The 18984-nt window shown below is 36.0% G+C and overlaps 1 protein-coding gene across 2 annotated transcripts in view; it reads left to right on the forward strand.

Moving 5' to 3' along the window:
• Positions 1-1661: 1661 nt before the first annotated feature.
• ds (dachsous cadherin-related 1) overlaps positions 1662-18984 on the forward strand; it is a 72708-nt gene continuing 55385 nt past the window's right edge. For both annotated transcript variants that reach the window (XR_016480640.1, XM_090173442.1), the window contains exon 1: positions 1662-3654. Coding sequence is in view for 1 of the 2 variants with exons in the window: in XM_090173442.1 (XP_090029568.1) it covers positions 1900-3654 (1755 nt within the window). In the remaining variant the exon portion in view is untranslated. The remainder of the gene's footprint in view (positions 3655-18984) is intronic.

Below are 18984 nucleotides of genomic sequence, written 5' to 3' on the forward strand. Positions count from 1 at the left end.
TGACGTCATAGAACCTATGCTTTTTCTAAGGGTTAAAAAGTAGTATACCAACATGGCAGACATGGCTAAAGCTACGAAGTGTTATTACCCTATGGTAACGACACTTCTACGATCAATGACCTGGCTATTTGAGGTGGAGGTACTTAATGAAGTATTTTGTTCACTTTGGCCAATAGTATTCTTTATTCAGTAGCAATGAGTGTTAGTCAGTTAAACATTAAATTGAAGACCCTCTCGGTAAATCTAATAGGCTAGGGACCATGGAGAAGGCAGTTAAGGGTAAATGGCACCAGATGGCATTCGTCAATTCATCAAAGCTGCATACGCTAACTTTTGACACTTGACTGCTAAGCCCTTCCCCTGGGAGGGTATTCTGTAAAATTGAAAAATGACAAAAAAACCATGATTCGTCAAAAAATGACAATGCGCGTGTGCGGAAGACGCTGCTATCGAAACATCAAACCATCGATGGTATTGGTCAAATTCAAAATTGTTGGGGTCTGTAATGGCGGCGTAAGTGATTTTAATGAAATGCTTCGACGAACGGTCGATGGTGCCAATTTTAAGTCTTGGGCACCAAAAGTAACAGATATTTTACGTCCGCTTAGGCATATAGTTTATGATTTGACTCAAATACCGGATATAGCGTAAATACTGCCACTACTTAAAAGTGAAGTTACACAATCGATAGTTTGATATTTCAATATCCGCCCCTTCTCCACACGCGCATTGCCATTTTTACATGACGGACCGAGATTTTTATGGTCAATTTTGATTTTTACAGAATAGCTTTCCTAAACCGTACCCTATTAGTTCTTCCCTGAATACACTGTGTCGTCTTGTCGATAATGTAATTTGTCTTTTAATCTAAAGGGATATAATTTTACTAATTTTCACGAGTGCTTTGTAGCGTGTAAATATTTTCCAAGTTTTGAAAGCCAACATTCCGCATGCGTGTTCATATGTTTTAGTTATTAAGTTAATATACATTCAGGGTGCCCTATATGTGAGCATCAATAATTATTGCATGGCGGTTGCTATTCAGCAGACATCTTTTACGCTCATCAGCACTGTGTAGGAACTCTGGCTTTACTCTGAAAACTGCCGATATCAGTAAAGCTAATATACATTCAGGGAAATTTTGAACTTAAGATAAGTTATTAAGTTGTCTAATGCTTAACAGTAAAAAAGCAAACGAAACAAGACTACTACCAACTCCCTTAGCCAAAAATCAAAAAATTTGGAATTAATAATGATGGTTAACTTAGCATTGTTAAGTAAATAATGCCCAACGACTCTCGTAACGACATCTCCTTGAAATTATACTTTTCTAAGAAAAAGGTGGCCTGTAAGAAAATAACACCCATGTCGTTAAAAATGTTAATGAAGAATACTGTATTTTTAAAAGATTTCTTACGCGTAGAAGATGAGGAACATCGTCAATGTATGTAGGCGTAAACGGAGATGGTGGCAATTATAGGGTTAATTCATGCAGATTTGTTCTTTTCCCTTCTCCATTATAAAAGCCACTGTTGTTTATGGATGGGTTTCTTCCACGACCAGGTAGTGGTTTGGGGGGCGTCAGCGCAAACCTTTCGGGCTGCTAATTTATTGGGTACTTGAGCCGCTGGTTTTAACGCTGCGTTATCTTTTTCAGATAGCCGTTCGAAGAAGTCTGTCTCGAAGAGAGTTTTGATCAAAATGTGACAAGCCAGTCTCGCTTTATTTTTCCTCCGCTCCGACGCGATAAACCACGATAATGAGTCAGCTCCAATGGATGGAAGCGCGGCCATCCTCTTCCGAGGGCACGCTCATCCTCAGCCAAGAGAAACGCGTCCCCTGTCGGCAGTCTTCTAGTTCTAATTAACGCTGGAGAGTGTTCGGCTACTTAGGATCGCGATGGGTAACGTGAAATTTTATCTAGAGAACCTTACGCGTATCGCGCTCGCGCTAACGCTAGCCAGCTTGGCGCGTTCGGAATACTTGCAGGAGTTCGAGATATCCGAGGGTGTCGGTGTCGGGACCACCATCGGATTAATCGGACAGTCCACTCCGGGGCAGTCCAAACCACCGCCTCCCCCCTATTTAATCGTACCGGTACCGGGCAGCGCCGTGGACTCTGACCTGCATATAGATCAAAGTACCGGCGAAATTAGGACTAGCGTCTTACTGGATCGCGAAGAACGGTCGTATTATTCGTTCGTCGCCATTCCGCTGAGTGGCGAAAACATTCGGGTGGTCATCAAGGTCGAGGACGAGAATGACAACGCTCCGGAGTTCCCGACCGCCTTCATGGCGATCGAGTTTCCGGAGAATACGCCCCGGGACGTCAAAAGGACGTTAAATCCCGCCCGCGATAAAGATTTGGGCATCTTTAATACGCAGCGTTATAAAATTGTCTCCGGGAACGTCAACAACGCTTTCCGCTTGTCCTCTCATCGCGAAAGAGACGACGTCCTCTACTTGGATCTCCAAATCAACGGATTCCTCGATCGAGAAACGACCTTCTTTTACAGTTTGGTGATAGAGGCGTACGACGGAGGCACCCCGCCCATGAAAGGTTCCATGACGGTCAACATCACCATACAAGACGTCAACGACAATCAACCCATCTTCAACCAAAGTCGCTATTTCGCTACTGTAGCCGAGAACGCCACCATCGGGACTAGCGTCTTGAAGGTCTTTGCCACGGATACGGACGCTGGTGATAATGGCCGAATTAGTTACTCCATCAATAGGCGTCAAAGCGACAGAGATAATGTTTTCTCCATTGACCCTAAAACCGGGGTCATTTCCGTCAACAAACTATTGGATTTTGAGGCGAAAGACGTCCACGAGCTGGTGATTGTAGCTCGCGACAACGGAGCTCAACCATTGGAAACCACCGCTTTCGTTTCTATCCGCGTCACGGATGTCAACGACAACCAGCCGACTATTAACTTGATATTCCTATCGGATGACGCTTCCCCTAAAATCTCGGAGGACGCGAAACCGGGAGAATTCGTCGCTAGAATTAGCGTCAATGATCCGGATTCGAAGGAGGAATACGCCAATGTTAACGTAACGCTTCAAGGGGGCGATGGCCACTTTGGTTTGACGACTCAGGACAACATCATCTACTTGGTGATCGTTTCGCATCCGTTAGATCGAGAGGAAAAGCCCAACTATACCATGGTCGTTACGGCCACTGACCAAGGAAGTCCGCCTCTGAACGCGTCTCGTTCCTTCGAACTGTCCGTGACGGATACTAACGACAACGCCCCGGAGTTCGATCACACTTTGTACTACGCGAACGTCTTGGAAGTGGCGGACCCTGGAACGTCGGTGTTCCAGTTGTCCGCCGTTGATCGGGATGAAGGAAATAATTCTATCGTGACCTACGCTATCAAGGATACGCCAGAGACACACTCGGAATGGTTCGTTATCGACACTAAAACGGGTCTGGTCACCACGAGGATGCACATTGACTGCGAGACTGACCCCACGCCTCAGATCACGGTCGTCGCGACCGACAGTGGCAATCCGCCCTTGTCCTCGAGCGCCACGGTTGTGGTTACCATTAGCGACGTCAATGACAACGAACCAATCTTCGATCAGAGTTTCTACAACGTCACGATCAGCGAAAACGAAGCCGTTGGGAAGTGCGTTATAAGGGTGAGTACATATTTCTCTGTTATTTTTCGTTCCTTTGTTAAATGGTCGACCACTACTTCAAACTACCATAACTCAATGTTTTGACATTTACTTCAAAAAGAGGAGAACCCTCGGCTCGAGATTCCCGACTCGAGTTTAATCTTTCTCACTTTAGAGGAAGATATGTGGGAAGGCTTTTAGAATCACCCATAAGCCAAATTTCTCGCCATTTATATTTTACTCGCCGGTTTTTTACCTCCTTATCTAACCCGTCAAGTACAGCTTTTCAAAAGCGCCATAATCAAAGAATACCCCCATTCTATTATGTTCCCCGCGTGCACGTCAAGCTCAATCAACCCATTTGAGGACACTTCTTCTTGACATTTTAGACCTTGCGCGAAAGAAGCCAAGTTCGCACATTGCCGCTCTCAACCTAAATGCCAACCAAATAGTCATTACCCCCTTCTCGGATGGCACGTTGTATTGAGTATTACAGACAATAAAACGTAAATATACCTCATTATTCAACAACTCGGAAGAAAAGGGGGGGGGGGGGGGGGACTTTGTGTACGTTGGAGTTGTACGGTGTGAACTGGTCTCTAAACACCTTCGGATTTAGTTTTTTTTTCATATCAGATATTATGCGGGCGTAGTTTATAATGATATTTAATACTAAAAGCGGGAGGAAATATCGCGATAAAAAAATCTATCTTGAAATTCCCTCGGAGGTGAGGCGAAAGAAGAGGATATCTATGCGAAACCAATCGCGATAAGACGCTTTTCTCCATGAGCGTCTTTCAGACTGCCATCTATCGAGCGGTTGTAAAATAGTGGACCCCGGGACTCTCAGGGGGGACAAAGTCGTAAAAATGTTTCTTTTTTATTCCCTGGGATGACGCGAGTGGCATTTTGGTCGTCTTATATCAGCGAGAGTCGACGTACGTCGGCCGAAGTTTCGCCGAACTGATACGCTTTCAATTAACGATGTTTTTTACGATTCCAAATTGGTCAATTCGACGCCTTCTTACTATAAACGCTTTATAAAATGTCAATTAAACGCGACTCTCGGAAATAGATCGTCGCCGAGAAGCCCCTTCGACGACCACGGCTGGAAAGCGACCTCCGAAAACCGAACGCGACGACTCGTTTTCGATATCTTGGGTTCTTTTAATATATTTTTCCAAGATTTTTATGGCCAAAACCCGCGTTTTTTCTCCAATTAAGCTAGATGTTTGATCTCCGTCTGAGATAGTTGGTCCCACTATCTTGGCTTCGCTGCCAATATCTTTCGCGACTGGAGCGGTTGAAAACTATTGGTGTGAGAGCCTCGAAATCGCACGTGGGCCCCAGAACCTTATAAATAACTTCGGAAACTGACGCTTTGTCCCCCCCCCCCCGCCACTCTCCACTTTCCAGTGGACGTGGAATGGGGGGGGGGGGGGAAACAGCCTGATAGCGCAAAGAGCATTTCTCCTAAAACGTTTCTAATTGATATATGATCGTGTCTGGTATTTGGGGATTCGTAGTTTTGACAGGATCGAATAGGAACTATGTTCGGATAAGAATAGGACCGAGGAGGATTACCCAAAGTCGTGGAATTAGTAGCCCTTTTTTACCGACTTTCGGGGCAGATTTATCTCTCTGTATCTCGCGCATCGTGTATAGTTCGCTTCTACTCCGGAACGTACCCTTAATTCCGGCTTGTAGAAGGCGGGACTAGAATAAGTTACGAAATATCGACTAACTTCAATTTTAATTCACTTTCCATTTGGTGGAGCTGATTTGGATTTTGGGCGAAGTTGAGCGCCGGGTTAGTACCCATGAGCATGGTACTCGGAAGAAGGGGGAGTGAGTGAGAAAGAGAGTTATAAAAAATAGTACTTTCTCCAACTTGTCTAAAAGGGCGTTCCTCTTGCGGGAAACGGCGGGTACCTGTTTTGATTCCAAATGGCCCTGTTTAAGTTTTTGATGTAATATTTAGGGGTTTTATTACTTCTATTATCTTAAGACCGAGTCTGTATCCCTTTTTGGCGCGTGTTTTTCTCATTCTTTTTGCGAGTGGATTTTTGAGGGCGTATTTCGCCACGTGTTCTGAGGGCTTTCTCCTCATTTCTACCCGCGCACTGCGCCGCTGACACTTCACTTTTTTGGTAGTTTTGTTTAATTGGGGGTGAACATTGTAGATAAAATATCTCAATTTGTCCCAATAGGGGCTTAGGTTTGCACAAAAAAACAAATTATCGAGGATAAAGTACTACCACGAATTTAAAATGAAAGCCACTTTCGAACCCTCTAAACGAATATCAATTGATTCAATTGGTATTCGATTCAAAGGCTGGGTAACCAGCCTAAACTGCAATTTTAAAAGAGTTTACGGATTTCTTAAAATATATGTTACTACTCCGGAAATAGTTGTTAAAATTGCAAAACTCGCATAAAATCCGTATTTCAGGGTTTTTTTGGGTCGAAAATGAGATTATAAATTGAAAATGTTCATAAGGTGAAAATATTTGTAGCTTATGTGTGAAACAAAATTGTATCTTTGCTACTAAAAGCGTCGAATCAGATCGATTAACAAATTCCTACTATTTTCTTCAAATTTAAGATATTAATTTAAAATATTACAAAGTTAAAACAAATTTCAAACGCCACATAGAGGATATAAAATTTAAAATATTAAAAAGTTAAATCGAATTTCAAACGCCACATAGAGGATATCAAATTTAAAATTCAACGAGTGGTTATAAATTAATTTTAGTATCCGTATTATAATTTGGTTATTTCGACGTTCGGTACTAAGCACTTTCGAGAACGAGGCGCTCCCAAACGGTTCATACTCAGCCGCAACCCAACCCAATCTAACCTAACCTAGAAAATGTGTCGTATATATCTTTCTGGGATCGAGGGATGCCCGCGTATTAGATATTCCGCTACATAGACGCCCTTTTTTTAGCTGGTTTTTCGGCTGGGAAAACAATATATTAATATTCATAATCCTTATCATCCCTCGCTAAACCGCTATAGCGAAAGACGGTGCGTGTAGATGGAGAGTCCTACGCTAAAACTGGCATATCGTGCGCTCAAGGCAGTAGTGAGACGCGGGGACACCTATAATTATACATCAGTAGAAAAGGCGCGCATCTCGGAGCCGTATAGCTTGTATAATGAAGCCAGACCTATATTTCATGCTAAAAAATCCGGAATTTTTACATAAAAACCAGTTGCTGTCTTTAGGGACCGCTGCCTTCTTTTCTCTCCGCCTCGACTGTCTTATAGTTCTTTTTTAAGAGACCCTCCGACTATCGCCTGGTCGTGAATGTTTTGTCGTCGACTTTCTAACCCATACGTATAATCTTTCCGAAGTCGAGTTAGGCCTTTTTAGTCGAGACGTTTTTCTTCGTACAGAAGATTCGAACTCTCTACGCGTCGTTTTGTGAAATACTATACACAATACCGATACTAGTTCCCTTCTCTCTCTATCTTTCTCGGAGAATTGGCCCCGAGGCGAGTGGAATTTTTAACACGTCTAATGACGGAAAAAAAGTAATTTGGTCTTATACGGTAGCCTAGATATATATATGTATTTTTAAATTATTCTCCAGCAGCCCTAAAGGGCTGTGGTCCTTTTTATGACGACGCGAAATGGACTTTTTGTCGGATGCAACATTCCGTTTGAGGGCGTGCTTATTGGATTCACGTCTTACGACGTCTCTTCTACTCATTCCAAAAAGATGACTACATTTCGGGGCTTAGTGTTGACTTGGGTAGTTAAAGATTAATCTAATATAAATGGATTAAAAATAAATAGTATTGGAAATTAGTACCTAAAAGTTCGCTGAAAGAGTCACTGAGTCGTTACTAGGGAGATAACTGAATTAATTCATCGCGATACCTTTTACGCTGATCATTCACGGTTAATCTTTATTTTAATTCATAAGCCTAATTAAGCCTCAAATTAGTACGCTGGGCTTTGTTTCGAAGTACAAAACTATTTAAGCAGTGGTTATGCCAGGCTTTTTTTTGTGGTAGGTGAGAAGGTCGTAGGCCTCTATTTACAAGACGACCAAATGCATTCATTGACAATCGTGAAGTTTTTAGTCCGTGTTATAGCATTTTCGTCGTAATTACAAAGACAAAAATAGCAATCCTTTAAAGTATTCTAGCTGTAGTTATGTCCAAACTGTTTATTACGCCGTCGTGTACTCGGCTTCGCCCAAAAATTAAACAAGCGAAATAAAGTGCTACCGGAAGCTTCGCTATAAGCAGAGAGCGAGAAAAATAACACAATCTGAACATGTTACTCAAAATATAATATTTTCGTGGATTGGTTTGATCATGGGTGCTTAATTTTGAATTAGGCTTAATTATGAATTTATATAACTTTCACACAGTTTTAAAATAGTTTAACATTTTAATTTAGTAAATTGTATGTAAAATATTACAAATTTATTAATTTATTTAGTTTATGATCGACGCGTGACCTCTTAGTATTTTCCAAATTTGCCATTCGTAGATAATTCCGAGAGAAAAAAATCCCCAAGGTGCTTTTTCCGTCGATCTTCGAAAAGGGATGGGACGACTTGTTTGGAAATCCGAGCCTCCCTTAAAACATATCAAAGATTTTGATGAAAAAAGTATTTGGTCGTAAAAGAAGGTAATTTCGTGCAAGTGGCGATTGGATGGAAGCGGTGCTGCCTGGAGCGGGAGTGCTTCTATTGAAAGGGAGAGACTGCAAGAATGTCATTTCGATGGAAGAAATCGTCTTTTCGGCGGGAGTGGGTGGCTCTCACTTTCTCTCCCGCTCGCTGACTTTGAAGCGTCGTCTTCCATCGCAGCGCGCCACCGAGATGGAATAAATTAATATTCGCTCTCTGCCAGAACTCGTCTCTCTCTCTCGTTCGCTCGAAACAGCTCGCGACGGTTTTGGCATTGATCGTGAAAAATCTGGTTTTAATTGTTTTTCTCTCTCCCTCTCTCTCTCGATACAGCCCACGACAATGACTCGCGTTTTAAAAGAAAGAAGGAGGCTTCCAGAATGCCCAGATCGCAAATGAGTTTACACTCCTTTTAATTGGAGAACCTTTTTTCCTGACCTCAATATTCGAGAGCGTTTCGTTAATTTTTAAATTAGCAATTGTAATACCGGCTACATTGCAACGCATTGTTAATATTATCTAAAGATTAATATTATTATTATTAGTCAAATATTAATATAATTATTATTAGTTAAATATTAATATTATTATTATTAGTTAAATATTAATATTATTATTATTAGTTAAATATTAATATTATTATTATTAGTTAAATATTAATATTATTATTATTAGTTAAATATTAATATTATTATTATTAGTTAAATATTAATATTATTATTATTAGTTAAATATTAATATTATTATTATTAGTTAAATATTAATATTATTATTATTAGTTAAATATTAATATTATTATTATTAGTTAAATATTAATATTATTATTATTAGTTAAATATTAATATTATTATTATTAGTTAAATATTAATATTATTATTATTAGTTAAATATTAATATTATTATTATTAGTTAAATATTAATATTATTATTATTAGTTAAATATTATTATTATTATTATTAGTTAAATATTAATATTATTATTATTAGTTAAATATTAATTGTAATATTATTATTATTATTTTCAATTTAAGCCTACCCAAAGGCAAGAAGGCGTGTATTTAAAAAGAAAACAAAAATCAATTACATACAAGCAATTCGAGATATAACAAAATTTAAAAGAAAAAGACCGGTATTTACAAACAAATTTTCATAGATAGTTTTTGTGTTTTAAAATCACAAATCCCTGATTTTAACAATTCGTTAAAAACTGAGTTCTCATATTTTTTGGAGAACTCGTATTCCGATAAACAAAATACAAAAAATTTCTTATTAAAATAAGAGTACAACATTAAGGTTGGATTTACTTCTTTTATGTTCATACGTAAGTGGTAAGAAAAGTAAATTGCGAGTTTTGCTATACTAAAGATTATATTTAACAATCTGTAATAATGAAATTTTTTTTCACTAAAATACAACCAGTAAAAATATTTGTTCAAGTTAAATTCAGGTTCCAAATGTTTTACAAAAACTACAATCGCATTTAAAAAATTATTGGTAATCACACAATCGAAAAATATGTGTTTTAAAGTTCCACGGAAGTTTTCACAAAAGGGGCAGATGGCACTGAGAGTATACAACATTTGGGCTAAGATAGATGTAGTTATGTTTTGGGTTACAATTCTCCATAGAATGTTATTTTCCCTTGGGAAAAAACTGTGATACCATACAGGGTTTATATTGTAACTAATATTTTCAATGTTTTGTTGGTATTTTAGAATTTTATTCATTAAGTTTTCAGATTTTGGAGATAAATAATTTTTAAAAACCTGTTTACTAATTTTTTCTAGAGGAATAATTTTTTCGTTTAAACATAATAACAAATTTGTTTCATTTGGTTTGTTGACTATCTGGCCCCAATTTTTGCCAGTTCTTGTAATATAAAAACTTCACCACATTTTTTAATAATTATTAAGTATTGCTTAGTTAAAGTTCTTTCTGTGCATGCTCTTAACCCTTTGTTTAAAAAAGGATTTTTAAAATTTAAAATGTCTCTATTGAAAATGTCCTTTAAGAATCTAAAACCAGGGGTTTTCCATTTGGGGTGGTAAAATTCAATTTCAAGAAAAGGGTTATATAGAATAGGGAGTTTTAAAAAAAATATTAATTGTAATATTATTTTTATTAGTGAAATATTAATAGTAATATTATTCACATAAGTTTTATAAATAAAGTCACTGAGGTTAGTTAAATATTAATATTAATACTAGTTATATATTAATAGTAATATCAGTTAAATAGTAATAGTAATATCAGTTAAATATTAATAGTAATATCAGTTAAATATTAAGAGTAATATGTGGTAATCAATGTCAATAGTAATACGAATCAATATTAATAGTAATACTAATCAATATTAATAGTAATACTAATCAATATTAATAGTAATACTAATCAATATTAATAGTAATACTAATCAATATTAATAGTAATACTAATCAATATTAATAGTAATACTAATCAATATTAATAGTAATACTAATCAATATTAATAGTAATACTAATCAATATTAATAGTAATACGAATCAATATTAATAGTAATACTAATCAATATTAATAGTAATACTAATCAATATTAATAGTAATACTAATCAATATTAATAGTAATACTAATCAATATTAATAGTAATACTAATCAATATTAATAGTAATACGAATCAATATTAATAGTAATACTAATCAATATTAATAGTAATACGAATCAATATTAATAGTAATACTAATCAATATTAATATTAATACGAATCAATATTAATAGTAATACTAATAAATATTAATAGTAATACGAATCAATATGAATAGTAATACTAATAAATATTAATAGTAATACTAATCAATATTTATAGTAATACTAATAAATATTAATAGTAATACTAATCAATATTAATAGTAATACTAATCAATATTAATAGTAATACTAATCAATATTAATAGTAATACTAATCAATATTAATAGTAATACTAGTCAATATTAATAGTAATAATAATCAATATTAATAGTAATACTAATCAATATTAATTGTAATACTAGTTATGTATTAATAGTAATACTAGTTATGTATTAATAGTAATACTAGTTATGTATTAATAGTAATACTAGTTTTGTATTAATAGTAATACTAGTTATGTATTAATAGTAATACTAGTTATGTATTAATAGTAACACTAGTTATGTATTAATAGTAACACTAGTTATGTATTAATAGTAACACTAGTTATGTATTAATAGTAACACTAGTTATGTATTAATAGTAACACTAGTTATGTATTAATAGTAACACTAGTTATGTATTAATAGTAACACTAGTTATGTATTAATAGTAACACTAGTTATGTATTAATAGTAACACTAGTTATGTATTAATAGTAACACTAGTTATGTATTAATAGTAATACTAGTTATGTATTAATAGTAATACTAGTTATGTATTAATAGTAATACTAGTTATGTATTAATAGTAATACTAGTTATGTATTAATAGTAATACTAGTTATGTATTAATAGTAATACTAGTTATGTATTAATAGTAATACTAGTTATGTATTAATAGTAATACTAGTTATGTATTAATAGTAATACTAGTTATGTATTAATAGTAATACTAGTTATGTATTAATAGTAATACTAGTTATGTATTAATAGTAATACTAGTTATGTATTAATAGTAATACTAGTTATGTATTAATAGTAATACTAGTTATGTATTCATAGTAATACTAGTTATGTATTCATAGTAATACTAGTTATGTATTAATAGTAATACTAGTTATGTATTAATAGTAATACTAGTTATGTATTAATAGTAATACTAGTTATGTATTAATAGTAATACTAGTTATGTATTAATAGTAATACTAGTTATGTATTAATAGTAATACTAGTTATGTATTAATAGTAATACTAGTTATGTATTAATAGTAATACTAGTTATGTATTAATAGTAATACTAGTTATGTATTAATAGTAATACTAGTTATGTATTAATAGTAATACTAGTTATGTATTAATAGTAATACTAGTTATGTATTAATAGTAATACTAGTTATGTATTAATAGTAATACTAGTTATGTATTAATAGTAATACTAGTTATGTATTAATAGTAATACTAGTTATGTATTAATAGTAATACTAGTTATGTATTAATAGTAATACTAGTTATGTATTAATAGTATTATTAGCAGGAGTTTATAGTATATCACTTACGAGACGAGTATTCAACTACCTACCTGACTAATGTTATTCGTTTGAAACATGTACCTACCATCGGGAAAAATGGTTTATAAATAGGACTCTGTTCATTTTGAAACTAGATCCGCATCGAGCTGGCGAAGGTACATTTTTCGTTTTAATCACTTAAATGAATAATTAGTTCTGAAAGAAATATTATCAACTTCTGATATTATTTATTTTTTTAGAGACAATAAGAATTACAAATATGTTATTAATAGTAGAAAAATAGATCGATCCAAATCTGTATTATTATTAAGATTACAAACGGAAAACGACTTAGTTAAAGAGAACTTTAATTATCTGATATAGGTGTGAGTGTAATTTTCCATCAATCGTAAGGGGTGCTCACCCTCCTAAGCGCTGTAATTCGAATTGACTTCTCGAAGGAGACTCGGCTTCGCCAAGCGTCTTTTCACCTTTGCGGGGAAAACAGGATGGCCGACGCTGTTTTGCCGCTCCAAAACAATTCCGAAATTTGACTGCGCGTCCGTGTTGGAGGGGGAGATGCCTCATCAATGCCGATCCGAGTACGTTGAAGCCTACACACACCTTCGCGAATAACTTAGGGCGCTTTTTCTCTCACTTTCCGCTTCTCGCCGGCCGCGCTGAGATTTTATATACTGGCCCACATGTCAAATTCCAGTGACAGTTGTACTGATCGAAATGCCCGTATGACCTTGCGGGGGGAGCCTCGCGGAGGGGAGTCCTCGGAGGCCCCGGGGAAGATGGCGCTCTCACTCCGGACCAGCGACCATTCTGGTAAAACGTGATTCCACGGATGGGTTGCTGGGATGGATTGAAGGCAGCCAGCGGAGATTTCAATGGACGAATTTATTTATATTCTCAACTCTGTCGGACACGTTCTTCTCTTTTCCTTTTCGAGAATGTTACTCGCCGTTTCTCCTTAAATAGGGATTTCATTTTTACATTTTCTTCTTCACTGGGAAATTTGGATCCGAGAATATTTGGATCACGTTTATTACGAGTCTCGCTAATAAATTAAGATGATCCTCGCGAATAAATCTTTACGCGTTAGTAAAGCGGTACTCCAATAAAGGTTGTCCATAAACTCCCTTTTTCAATTTAGGATGACGTCGCTCGAACCCTAAAACTGCGGGTTTGTGGCCACGCCCTACACTTCCCGCGGTGTCTAGGGTTCCAGTGACGTCATATAAATAGTATCTAACATAGGTTTTCTCGCGTAAGAATATCTATTTCAACGAAGCTGGCTTTTAAATTTTTGGATGACGTACGAATTAGTTTCCCCAGAAATAAATGAACTATAAGTATATTGAAAATAAAGGTCGATCACATTTAATGAAAAAAAGTGTGCAACGCGAAGAGGATCATGGGACGTTTCTGAAAGAAGCTCCTGCAGAGCTGTTCAAATGGCATTTTGGGTTAGAAAAAGTATTTTGCATTTTACATTTTGCATTTTGAGTTAGAAAAAGTATTTTGCATTTTACATTTTGCATTTTGAGTTAGAAAAAGTATTTTGCATTTTACATTTTGCATTTTGAGTTAGAAAAAGTATTTTGCATTTTACATTTTGCATTTTGAGTTTCTAGGAATCTATTTTGCATTTTACATTTTTCATTTAGTGGGTTTGATGTGTAGAAAAACATTTTCAAAATATGTTTACACTGGTACCATCATCGCAGCTCTTGTAGAGAAAGTTGGTCTGCTTTATACTCCGAAGTAATCATAGATGGCGATACTTAGTTTTTCACTTACTCAGAATCAAACGGACATTCGTACAGTGCCAGCGCTTTATTTGGAGGATAGTTTTGAATTATTATTAATTACTATTTCATTATTAATAATTACAAACTGTAAAATATTAATTATTAGTTACCACAGTTAGTGGTAAATGTAAACATTTGTAAAAACATTTAGCATTTAGAAAAACCATTTTCAAAATGCATTTTGTATTTTTATTTGGAGTTATAGAGAAACTATTTTGAATTTTGAACCACCCTGAAAACCTGGAACGACTTGTTCATTTACTTCTGGTTATTCGTACTTTTTTTTTAAATTCCTTAAAACTCGGATGGACACAAAAGACATTAGTTTCGGTCCCAAGTACGCGGTTACGATGTAACGGTACTAGCCCGGGACATAAAATATTACCTGGTACGCTGTCGAAAATATAGGCGTTTTTTTGTTGGTCTTCGGAGGGAAATATATGGGAACGAGAGAGAGGGCATATTTGATTCCGCGGCACATTTGGGAGCGCGTCGTGCGGCAGGGGTCCCTGGGCAGGGGTCCCCGGGCACGGGCTGAAAATGGCCCTCTTTAACGTCTTGTCGAGGAAGCCTTTTCTAAAGATCTCGCGCTTTTGGCCACGATCAGTCTTCCAGACTGTCGGCTTTTGTTGCCGATTTCCCACTCGGTACACGAGCGGCAGGGTCGGAAAGTGGCCAAATAGATTATATTTTCCCAACACCTTTTTTCTCGTAATGGGACTGCGCCTCGTACATCCTACCGAAAAGTGTTGTTCACCGCGTCCGTCGATTCCACTCTTCCGACGATTGTAGAGTTAAACTATAAAGCGCCCTCTACGTTGTTAAAATATTGATCTTCAAAATGTTTTCTTTCGCCACAATGAAAAGTTAAAATCTATTCCAATTGAGCGTATATTTTTATCGGGACTTCCACGAAGAGTTTCTGTAGGTTATAAAACGCGAAATGGCTCGGTATCTAAATGGGTGCGTGTCAGTTTATTATCGAATAGGTGCTTCATCAATTTTTCGCTCGACTCGAGCTGTTTTTGTTATCGTTTCAACAATCTCCGTCGCTGGCATTGGAGAAACGAGTTATAAACGCCTTTCATTCTTTCACGTGTTTATTTCGGCAAAAATGCTTCTAAAATGGTTGAAAAATGAGGATCCGAGATAATCTTCGGCGCGAAAAGGTCTTTTTAGACGGAGAGACGCGCATTCGACGAGTAACGAAACTGGGCCTAAATGCTAAATTAATTTGAAACTACGCCGGCTTCGTATCCCGACTCTGTAATTTGGAGCTACCAGTTTTTTAAATGTCCCGAGTAATTCCTACCGTTTAATTTTAAAGCGAAATATCGAGTCTTTGATTGATTGAATGGCAATTAGCCGCGGGAAAACGTGAAGTCGCCTCCCTTCACCCGAACCTACGCCTCTCGAGCGAAAAAGACACACCTGTCTGTTTCCTTTTTCATTCGTGAGGGGGCGCATCCTTCGGTAACCGAAGATGATTTTGATATAGACGGAGCCACGATCGCCAATGGGCGTGCCGTCATTTCCCCCAAATTGGTGCAGTCTTTACTCTTATTGATACCAAAAGCGTTACGCGCTATTGTGTTCGCCAAAACTTCGCTTAACATTCTTATGCTTGTTTTCCACTAGCGCGCGCAACGACGCGTTTCTCAGCTTTGACACGTTCAAACGTTTTTACGCGCGTAAAGAAAATAACATTATGACGCGCGCTAGTGGAAAACAAGCTTAATACCGCGAAACATATTTTAATAGAGTTACGTCGTAAGAGGAAAAAGCGTTGTCATAGGCTACGCGATATTATGGAACGTGGAGAGTCTGAGACCAAAATTGGCGACGAAGCCCGCGCTGTAGACTGGGTAAAAATTAAGTCGAAGTACTGCCATACTTATAATGTAGATATAATAAACTTCGGGTAAAACAAATATATAAAAGTCGAAATTTCATTACTTTTTATTTTTAGAGCTAGCTTCGTGTTAAATATTATTGCAACAACCTTTTTATTTTGAAAACACACGCGAGATTTCTTACCACTTTCGAAAGAAGTCAAGAATTCTTACCAACTTGACGCATCATGCTGGTTCACTTTCCACAGACATGATGGAATAGCGATCTTTTCCTTTTGGAGTTGTTGCAGGATTATTGTACGAACGAACCGTGTTGAACCCAAAACCTGCAAACCAATTCTTCTCTTCGCAGAAAGGCGAAAAATAAAACTGCACCAGTCTTCGCGAGGAATAAAAAGAAATCTTTCGTTCCTCGCGGATATTTGGAATATTTCTTTTGTGCGGGAGATATGTTTCTGGCGCTGAGCAGCCAGTATCCGCACAATGAAAGGCGCGAAAGGAGTAAAAGCTCCCTCTCCCATATTTCCATCTACGGTATCCAAACTGTTGTCCACAATACCACCAGATTTCTAAATATAGGCGAATCGTGTTTAAGGTATAGATTCCCGAATCGAATTTGAAGGGCGAATTTGTTCAAACGAGTGGAAAAAGTTGCCTTTCATATTGTAATTTTTTTAAATCCTAACAACAGACCAAAATGATTTGTTGTTGAGTTTTTCTACGCTGAAATTGGCGCGCGAAAATAAAATTAAATTATATTTAAAGTAAATAATATCCAATTTAAACCACAAAATATTTTCGTAAATTTGAATCTCCAATTTTAAAGATCAACATTTAATATTGTGGAATCAAATTATTGGTTTTATCTAAAATTTTGATATGACCAATTTTGATTACAATATTTCACAAGGGATATAATAGTTTGGAAAAGCAACGAGAATCGGTGAATGCACGTGTATCTAGCGAATCCCATAACGATGGATACGTTTCTGTAAGAAAATATTATTTAAGGCTTCTTTGTGAGGAAAGAATCAGCGTGTCGTATTCCATTCATTTATCTACAAAAAGAACGTAGAAATTGAATTTGCGAGTGTAATTATTTGTAAACCAGTTTATTCGGCGCTTTTTCGGGGTAAACAAGTTCTTGGGCGATAGTAAATAGGTATTTAAAATATTCGTTTTTTAGCGAGATATCATTCGGCAAGAGACTTTCTTCTCCCCGTTTCGAGTGGAGCCTGGGTGGCTTCGTCTTGTCTTCCTTCCAAACATTCGATTCTTCTTGCTCGGAATGGTTAAAAACACAACCGATAAGCGACCTCATGCGGCTTCGAGGATAAAAAATTCCTCTTTTTTAGATATCTTTTGGTAGAAAAAGGAGCTCGCGATTTAACCCTATACACTAAAATAGGAATTCCGTATGTTAACAAGGACCTTTTACGAGACGGGATGTATATTTATAAATGTTATCTTAATAGATGCTGGACCTCAATTCGTCGGTGCACGCGTTTCCTATCTCTATCCGGCTTTTCATATTCGTAAAACCTTTTTGCTTTTAATCTGTGCCAGTTATAAATGCCACTTTAAAAGTAACTTTAGAGGAGTACGATTTCTCAAACAAAATGTCACGGGTTACGTTAGAGGAATGTTCAAGTGTTTTACCGCTTGTATGCCTTCTTGACTCGGAATGTTTTAAAATGATAGAATTAAGAGCGCTTTTGTTTAAAATGCTAGTTGATAATGGTGTTAAATGTTATTAGTTAAATGTTCGGTGTAAGGTGACTATATTAGCGTAGCTGGTTATTTTTATTATTATTTGTCTCTTTGTATTAATAATTCTTTATTTAATTAACTTGAACTTTAATCAGCTTTAAATTGGATTTATTTATTTATTTGAGCGTCTATTTCCAATTTATTTGGACCTACTTTGTAAAATCTAGTTCTTGATTGATGTTAGTATTTTTTATTATACCGGTATTCTCAGTTGCAGGTTAAGAAAAGCAAAATATCTAGTACAATTTGGCGGAAAGATACTTGCACGAATTTCCGGTAAATGGGCGGCGGAAATAGTTTATATTTCCAAGTGATAATTCATTAATTAACATAGATGAGATTTAAAAACAGCTGTAATAATTTAATTTTAGTACAAAAAGTGAGGCATACCTAAAAAAATTCCGTTTGGCGAGTCCAGGGCAAGTATAGAACGGGTAATGCCGAGATTACCACGTTGACGTACGCAGACGGGCGATTTGATGATTGTTTAGGAGCATAATACTAAAATAACTCTATAATGAAGATTAAATATAATAATCTACATTCAATATTTATTGATCACTTTGAAATTTACGCAATAGACATTTGTAAAATGGATTAATATAAATAGGAACCTTTAGGAATTCAACAGAAATTAGGCGAAATTCGAAATTTCCGCCGATGATTTTCCGGAAAGTCGTACTAGTATTTTTCCTCCAAATGTACTAGATATTTGGCCTTTCTTAACCCGCAACTGAGTTTATACCTATATATTTTTAACAATACTGACAAATTTTGACTAGTAAATAAAAATAACTTATATTTTTTAATTTTTTTTAATATTCGCAATAAGTTAAAGGTAGCTCTGTTTAACTTGAAATAATTTTACTTAAAATATTGGGAAATATATGAGGATTATTACTAAACAGAAAGCTCGCGGTTATATTATGCAAGAACAGTTCATTAATGGTTTCTAAATACACATACCGAAGCATATATACATAGAATTCACGACGCGGCTATCCCGAACATTAGACAATTTCTTAACAAACTCTCCGCGCATCACGATAAATATTAAAAGTGAAGAAAGCGGTTTAAAAAGAGGGGCCCACCCAATT

This window comes from Leiobunum rupestre, chromosome 4, assembly GCF_980474605.1.
Source record: "Leiobunum rupestre chromosome 4, qqLeiRupe1.1.hap1, whole genome shotgun sequence".
In the NCBI taxonomy this organism is placed as follows: domain Eukaryota; kingdom Metazoa; phylum Arthropoda; class Arachnida; order Opiliones; family Sclerosomatidae; genus Leiobunum; species Leiobunum rupestre.